General features: G+C 40.6%; 1 protein-coding gene across 1 annotated transcript in view; it reads right to left on the bottom strand.

Annotated features, from left to right (window-relative positions):
* The window catches only part of LOC119408005 (glycosaminoglycan xylosylkinase), a 15,166-nt gene extending 7,292 nt beyond the window's left edge, over nt 1–7,874 (bottom strand). The window contains exons 1-2 of the mRNA XM_037674837.1: nt 7,657–7,874; nt 3,321–3,512 (exon numbers count right to left, since the gene is read on the bottom strand). Coding sequence (XP_037530765.1) covers nt 3,321–3,512; nt 7,657–7,874 — 410 coding nt within the window. The remainder of the gene's footprint in view (nt 1–3,320; nt 3,513–7,656) is intronic.
* Between the last annotated feature and the right edge of the window lie 1,084 nt (nt 7,875–8,958).

Here is an 8,958-nt window from a genome sequence, read left to right as displayed (position 1 = left end):
ATATATATATATATATATATATATATATATATATATATATACACATATACATATATATATATATAGCTATAGCACAGGAAGTTCTTTGCTAAATATAAAAAAATCCGAAATTTTCAGACTGACAGATTTCTCTACTAAAATTATTATTTCCTTAAAAGGGATTATATTTACAGGATTTCAGCTCATGTAGCTCATTTATCCATCCGTCCATTATCTTCTGCTTGTTCTGAAGTCGGGTCGCGGGTGCAGCAGCTTGAGCAGGGAGGCTCAGACATCTCTTTCCACAGCCACCTCTTCAAGCTCTTCTGGGGGGACCCCAAGGCATTTCCCAGCCAACCGAGAGACAGTCTCCCCAGCATGTCCTGGGTCTTCCCCGGGGTCTCCTCCTAGTCGGACATGCCCGAAGCACCTAACTAGGGAGGTGCCCGGGAGCGTCCTTATTAGATGCCCGAACCACCTCAGTAGCTCATTTAATACCATTTATTTTGCATATTTTATTATTTATCAAGTTACATTTTTCACAGTACAACCATACAATAGAAATCAAGACCCCGCCTGCTCTGCTCTGATTGGGCAAAACTATGACTATGGTTCTCTTTATTTGTTGAAAGCAGTACCAGTTTAATTACTGTATCATAATTACCGGTAGATTGGATGGCTATAACAAAACCACAACACAAATTTTTCCTCATCGTTTTTATAGAATACAGAAATCTGTCCTAGCCACATTCAAAATGACAGAAATCATTGTGGCGATGGAGAACTTTAATCCCTATTGAAACAATGAGATGGGTAAACTGGAAATATCAAGAGCAACAAGGAGCTTGATGTCCGTTGTCTGGATTTGTATTACTGAAGCCCCACCCTGGAGTCAGGCCATGGGGCAGAGTTCATTGGCGAGTGCCTGGTGACCTTGGTAACTCATTCAGGCTCAGCCTATTTTGTATTCCTGTGGGCCCACCACCTGCAGGACGGGCAATACGAGTCAGGGGCAAATGCCATATATGATAACCGAAGGCAGGGGCCTTGGTGTTCTGATCCTAGCTGTCCAAGGCAGGCTGGCTCTTGGTATAAGGATTGACATCTCTCTGGCAGAGAAGGAGCTTGAACTTGTGCGTGAGGTTGAAAGGTACTGACTAGATATAGTCGGGCTCACCTCAACGCATGGCATGGACTCTAAAACCAATCTCCTTGAGAAGGACTGGACCTTATTTCACTCTGAAGTTGTCCATGGTGAGAGGCACTGGGCTGGTGTGGGTCTTATTAGAGCCCCTAGGCTTGGTGCCTGTGCGTTGTAGCTTTCCTTGGTAGATACGATGGTAGCTTCCCTACACCTTCGGGTAGAAAGAGGCTGGCTCTGATTGCCATCTGTGTCTATACACCAAAAACCAGTTCGGAGTCCCCAGCTTTCTTTGGGTCATTGGCTGGAGTCTGCTCCAGCTGGGAAGTCTTTTCTTCCCCTACGGGAATTCAATGCCCTCATAGATAGTGACAGTATGACATGGAGGGGCATGACTGGGAGAAACAGCCTCTCCGATCTGAACCCAATCGATGCTCTGTTGTTGGACTTCAGTTCTAGTCACTGTTTGTTCATCATGAACACCATGTTTGAACATATGGGTGTTTATAAGTGCACATGGCACCAGGACACTCTAGGCTGAAGATCAGTGATCGACTTTGAAGTTGTGTCATCTGATCTGCAGCTGTTTGTTTTGGACACTTGGGTGAAGAGAGGAGCTTGAGCTGTCATCTGATCACCACCTGGTGGTGAGTTGGTGTTCCAAGAGTTTGATTCGCCTTGCCGGCCTTAAGTTGGACATCCTTCAGGGTGCAAGTTGGACTCTATCAGGGCTGCCTGTGGTCACCGATTCAGTTCATAACTTTTAGGGACAGAATTTCTTGGTTCAGCCAGGGAGTGTAGGCAGTCTGGTTGGGCGGCCTCAGGTTTCAGTCACTGCTATTTGCAGATGATGTAGTCCTGTTTGCGTCATTATGCCGTGATCTCCAGCTCTCACTGGAGAGGTTCACAGCTGAGTGTGAAGCAGCTGGGATGAGGATCAGTACCTCCAAATCTTAGACTATGGTCCTCAGTCAGAAAAGGGGGATTGTCCTCTCCAAGTTAGGAGAGAGGTGTTGCTTGAACTTGAACTCTTGTTCAAGCATCTTAAGAGTTTTGTTCACTAGTGAGAGAAGAATAAATTGTGAGATTGACAGACAGATCGATGCAGCTTCCGCAACATTGCAGACTCTGTGCCGGTTCATTGTGGTGAAAAGAGAGGTGAGTTGCAAGCTCTCAGAGGTGAAGCTCTTAGTTTACATTCCTACTCTCACTTAGGTCACAAACTTGACTGAAAAAACAAGATCACAGGTACAGGCGGTCAAATGGAGTTTTCTTCACAGGGTAGCTGGACGATACCTTGGAGATAGGATGAGAAGTTCAGTTATTTGATAGCGACTAGGAGTAGAGCCACTGCTTCTACACATCGAGAGGAGGCAGTAAAGGTGGGTTCAGGCTTCTGGTAACGATGCCCCTGTACACCTTCCTAGAAACGTTTTCTGGGCAAATTCTACTGGGAGGAGACCCTGGGGAAGACCCAAGACACCCTGGAGAGACTATGTCTTTCGGCTGGCCTGGGAATGCCTTGGAATCTTCCTGGCAAAGCTGGAAGAGATAGCTGAGGGAATCTGGGCCTCCCTGCTCAAGCTGCTGCCCCCGCGACCCGACTCCAGAACAAGTGGAAAATAGATGGATGGAAATATCAAGAGAAACTGCAAGTAAAAACTTAAAAAAGGAGGATTTCAGAAGATGGAAGGTAGATGAACAAGTAAGCTTAATTAAAATAATCTGTTGTTGAAGCGCTTACTAGCATGCAAAATTTTCCTGTAACTGTGCATGAGTGACTGGATTGTTTTTCATGTTATAGCTGCACAAAAAAAATATTGTGGTTTCACAATTACTCTAAATGTTTATCTTTAACCATGCCTTTTTACAAGACTGATTTAAATCTTACTTTTAGTGCAATATATGAAAAGGTTGGTTTACATTTAAACAAAATAAATATGACACTTTCTCTCTTCTTTCTGGGCCCTTGAGCAAGGCCCTTAACCCCCACCATCTGCTCCTCTGGGTATCCTAGATAGCAGCTCTCTGCTCCACACAGAGGGCTGTGGTAGCTCGGTGGTCTGTGGTTGCGTCAGGAAGGGCATCCGGCATAAAAATAGCTGCCAAGTCTTTGTGCAACTTGGTTCGCTGTGGCGACCCCTGAAGAAGGGAGCAGCCGAAAGAAAAAATTTTTTTTTTTTAAATAACACTTTCTCACCTCTTTGCGTTATCGAGCAGGATGAGCATGCTGGCTCCTCCATCATCCTGGAAACTCTCATAGTGATGCCGATCTGCATTCCCAATCAGATAATCAAAAACAGCCGTGTCGATGACGTCCAGTAACCTTGGCCCAGCATCATAGGGGGGCATTTTCTTTACCGCATCACAGTAACTTTCGTCATACTCCCACCTGATTCATAAACAAAAACAAAGAAGCATTGATATCAGATCAAAATATGCCTTGATGGGAAAAGAAAAAACTCTGCCATGCATGGCAGTACATATCTGTAAAAGACTATGCTATGCCCTAAGAGATGAGTTTATTGAAGTGCTGTCACATTTAATGAGTAGATAAATGTGCCTTCAACTTAAAGCTACTGCTAAAGTCTTTATTTGCCTGTTATACCATGCACAATTCTAATACGACGTATACAGTTGAGCCAAACATTTGTGTAAACAGTTGCAGTTATTATGTAGCAAATCTACATGTGTTTAAATTATGAAATTGAACATATTTCTTCCAATAAGATTAGGATTCATCATTGGGGAGCATCATTACATTCACATAAATTGTCTTATACAACACAAGTATTGACACCCAGAGACTCAAAGTTGAATCAGATTTTAGCAAAGCTCTGCCAAAATTCACATTTCAGCCTGTTATAGTCAAAATTTTCCAATATTTATTGCAGAGCAGGTGTGAATTGTCATAAAGAAGGAAAATTTGAATCTGAGCATGCCAACAGAACTCACTGCTCTCCATCAGCAAGTGCAGACAAGCACAGTTCTTCCAGAATGAATTTTAAAATTGAAGTAGTAAAGGTGCTGCATAAATTAAATACTTCCATCACACAAGTGAATCAAAGAGGAACAACAAAGAAAACTGAAGTAAATAGCTAGAACAAAAAGCTAGAGGAATTTTGTCACCAAGAATACTTTACAAGCAAAAGTATAAACAAACCATAATGCCAACATACAGTACATAAAATATGCGTAAATCAGATAAGTGTTGTAAAATCTTGAAATATGTTTAAAAACAGCAACAAAACATTAATGTTTTTGGTCCTAAATGCTTATCTTTCCCACAAAGTTTGTTCACAGTCAGAGACAGCAAAGCAACTCGAGACTATACCAAACGTTGAAGTTGTGGAAATGGCAACCAGCGGAGTGTGTATGAGAACAGAATACAAACCTCTGGTTTAACTGTTCATCAACAAGTACACCATGAGCACCAAAAGGCTTGCTGCAAGTCTCAGAATGAGGTGTGGTACATGTATTTTTAATATCATTCAGAGCAAACCAGGAGTCCATGTTCACCGTCTCCATGGACCACAGTTTCCAACAAATGTCTACGGCTGCAAGAAATTCTTGGAGATCAATTCAATATGCTCTGTTCTGTATTCTGCACCTATTCCACCTCAGAAGACTGTTCAGTCACAACTTTGGATCCTTCAGATACTTTTCACGTTCCTTCCTGTCCTCTCAGCAGGAGACTAAGAATTTTTTCAGGAAGCTGAAGCTCACAACATGTGCCCTTGACTGTTCCCTTTCACTCTGGTCAAGACAAACATTTCTACCATTAACTATTGATCACCAATATAATGAACATATTATATCTCTTCAGACTTGTTCTGTTCCACCACCACGGAAAATTGATGTAATCAGACCTCCACTGAAAAGAACTCATCCTTAGCTCAAAAATTCTCACAAACTATAGGTCCAAAGTTAATCTCACCTTCCTCTCAAAGGTTCTGGAAAAAGTTGTTGCTGCGCAGATAAACAACCACCTAAAATCAAACTCTCTGTTGTAAGTTTCAGTCTGGCTTTTGCTTTGCACACTCTACAGAAACAGCTTTGACCTGTTGATGGCAGCAGCTCACCCTCTCTCATTATCCTCCTTGATCTATCTTCATCATTAATCATAACGTCCTCCTAAACCACTTTCATAATTTGAACTGGCTTAATGATCTTGCTCTTGACTGGTTCTGGTCCTGTCTATTACAAAGGCCATTGAAGGAGCCAAGTCAAAGACTATTACTTGGGGGCAACAAAGTCCATGCTCAATAATCCAGGTATACAATCCAACATTTTTTAGTCAGGTCATCTGGACAGTTTCTTTTTTTGTGCTGAAACGTTTTGCCTTCGATCCAGAAGGCGTCATCAGTCAAGGAAACACACAACAAAACTGATTCTTCTCCCAACAGCTTACTCCAAAGTGGAACAAACCAGTTTGGTTGGTGTTAAGATGGTCTCTTTGGTACGCCCCCTCCTCCATTGCCGGCCCTCTTCCTTGTTGACAGTTGTGCGTTTCCTTGACTGATGAAGCCTTCCGGCTCGAAGTAGGGCGTTAACAGAGTACTCGAGTAATCTACACATCGATTGCTAGGACATCTATCGAGGTTAAAAATGTAACATCGGGTATCCGTACAGACGTCATATTATGTGACCACCGTATGACCATAGGGGGCGGTGTTGCACTGTTGCAGGTCACAGAGTATGGTGTAACACCGGGTCCAATCCACCGAACCAGAACCATTTAAGTTTCGTTTCTGACGTGCTGCATGTTTCTTCACGTTTGCAGTTTAATAATAATAACTAATAGTTTAGTTTTTCCTGTGACTTATTTGCAGTATGATAAATGGTAGGAGCATAATATACGCTCCCAATGTTTTGTTGGTCTTTTTTATTGTAAATAATTACCTTTTTTTGCGGATTTATTTATTTTTATATCTTGAGATCTATGATGTCATCAAATACTCGAGTTCTACTCGGGTTTTATTATGTTAATGTCGAGTTTAAAAATTATATACTCGTTCAACCCCTAGCTCGAAGGCAAAAGTTTCAGCACAAAAAAAGAAACTGTCCAGATGACCCGACTGAAAAATGTTGTATTACTTGGGGGGTTTCTCAAGGGTCAGTCCTTGGCCCTTTTTCATCTTATTCTACATACTTCCTCTTATCAAGTCATCAGCCAACCTGGAATATCCTTCAACTGCTATGCCAATGACACTCAACATTACATAAAAAATGGACAGTTTCATCCTCCATGTCACCTTCATCATCACTCTCCACACTCACTTTTTGTCTGGAAGAGATAAAAGGCATTTCACTTTTTCATCTCAAAACCATTGCAAGTCTCAGCTTATCACTATCTAGGCTTGAGCATGAAAAACTTCCTCATGCCTTTGTTTCTTTAAGGTGGGACTATTGCAAATCAGTCTCCTTTGGCATCTTAAACAAAAAACCTTCAGAAACCAAAAAGTCAAATTCAAGAATCCAAAGCAGCAGTTCATACGTCAATGACTGAAGTCATGGTGGTGATACAATCAACACTTCTTCTATACGGTTTGAGATAGACAAGCTCTGTCTTTGTCTTTGTAGTGTAAAGCGCTTTGAGTATCTCGATGAGATAGAAAGGCACTATACAAGTACAGTCCATTTACCATTTATCATTTATATTACTGTTGTTTAAGAAACTGCAAATCAAAACTGTTCTGCCTATATTTAATTCTTCACGTTCTAATAGTAAATACAAATGTGTTTATCTGCATGTATTAGTTTTTGAATACACACAAACTGAAAGTGCAGTGTGTGTGATGTAAAAAGAACCACGCCGTTTAATATTTATCGATCAGCAGACGACTTTCTGAAGGGTTTGTTTCTACATCACCACTCGTCAGACAGCTCAGAGGAAGTGAATCATTTGTTAGCAACAATATTTATTTATCTACTTGAAGCATCGTCTGTTGCACAGAAACTTTCTCTGCTGCTCTTCTTTGAATTTTCAAAGGGTCATTTTTCAAGGTAACATTTTATTTCACATATAATCTCAAAAGTAGTTTTTTACTGAGAACTACTCACTTTGGAATCTGAAAATCACTCAATGTTTAGGTCTGTGCAATACAAAATTAAAACACTATGAAACTCCAGAATTTTTTTAAGACTAGGGCTTTGCTAAATGTTTTAACTAATTTTTAAAAACAAAAGCATACCAACCTTTTAATTTTTTACAGAAGAAAGTAAGTCCTGACTCTTTTCAAAAAATGTTTTCTGCCACTTTGATGAGTTCTCAGAAAACTGACATGTAATAAAAGGCAATAATCAACAAATAAATTAATTACATTCTAGTCATTTATAAGTTTCTTGTTCTAGGCTACAAGTCTAAATGAAAAAAGAAGAGCTGTGTTTTGTCAGCTTCAGCAATGTGACATTTGTATTTGTCTTGATAATAATCTAACTCTAAATTTTTATTTGTGTCAGAAAAATTTCCCTGAATCTGAAAACTGACACACAAAAAGTGCACAGAGCCTCTCTAAACAACACACAACACCCACCTGGCCAATTTCCCCTCTCTGTATGTGCGTCCCCACGGGTGCCTGTGTTTCTGCAGAGGCCAGACGTCCGGCAGCCAAAGGGTTAAAGACCCCTCCATGATTTCTCCCTCTGCGCACGCCGGCTCCGTCTCCCGACAGTAGTAACACTTTCCGTAAAAACACGTGTTATTACCTGAAGAGAGAAAACAGAAACAGTGATGAAGATTAATGGTGATCATTTCATTTAGAAGGAGAATAAACATTTTAATGGTTTTATACTATTTTTTTTTTTTACATTTTTGTTTTAATGACAAATGTGTAACTTTTTGTACCACTCCAAAGTCCGGTTTTACTTGAGCAAACTTAAAAAAAAACTGAAATAGAAAATATGTTAGAAATGAATCAAAGTCAGTTTGTTTGCAAAAATAGGGTCATTTTAAAAGGTTGACTTAGTAAGCATGTTTTTTTGTTTTTTTTAATCTTGAGTGTGATATTATAGATTTCCCCCTGGTACATTTTTACTCAATGTATACCTCAAAGTCAAAACAAAATTGAAGAAAATGCCCCAGAAAGCAGGTTTCTTTCAGGAAAACATCAAATTTGTCACATGAACTGTTCTGACAGTTAAACACAGCTCAAATGTTTTCTGTTTCTTTTGATCATCTTTGAGGCGCTTCTTCAAGTTCACTGGAGATCACATGTACATAATATGATCATAATCACATCTTTTTTTATATGTATGTGAATGTTTTCTGAGAACACTTCTGTTGTGACTTGGCGCTACAGAAAAAAACTGAACTGAATCATGAAGGGAAACTCAGCTGATCTGAAAATCTACCAGTGGGTGTTTTTCACAGATCTTGGACTTGATACAGCCGTGCTTTACAGCAAGTAATAAGAAAATAAAACCATAATATGTGTGATAAAGAAATTATAGGGGGAGTGGTGGCGCAGAGGTTAGAGAAGGTGGGTCTGTGGTCGGAAGGTCGCCAGTTCCATTGACCCTTTATTTATCCAGGTAGACTCATTGAGTCACAAGAACTCATTTTAAAGAGAGACCTGTTTAGGAGCAGATGGTGGGGGTTGAGTGCCTTGCTCAGGGGGCCAGAGTGGGGCCAATGAGGGTGGAGGCAGGTGTGGGTGTTTCACCTTTTCCACCCACATTTTGATGGTGACGGTACCAGTAGTTGAACCTACGACTTTCCAATCACAGGCCCGTCTTCTAACCTCTGCGACACCACTCCCCCCCATAACATCGTATCATAATGATCATGGCCGTATTAAAATCTCACTGGTTTCCTTCCAGATGTGTTAAACAGCTGC

This window comes from Nematolebias whitei, chromosome 3 (assembly GCF_014905685.2).
Source record: "Nematolebias whitei isolate Nwh7 chromosome 3, NemWhi1, whole genome shotgun sequence".
Taxonomy (NCBI): Eukaryota; Metazoa; Chordata; class Actinopteri; order Cyprinodontiformes; family Rivulidae; genus Nematolebias; species Nematolebias whitei.
Note: the sequence above shows the minus strand (reverse complement) of the source record. Positions and strands in the feature narration are given on the sequence as shown.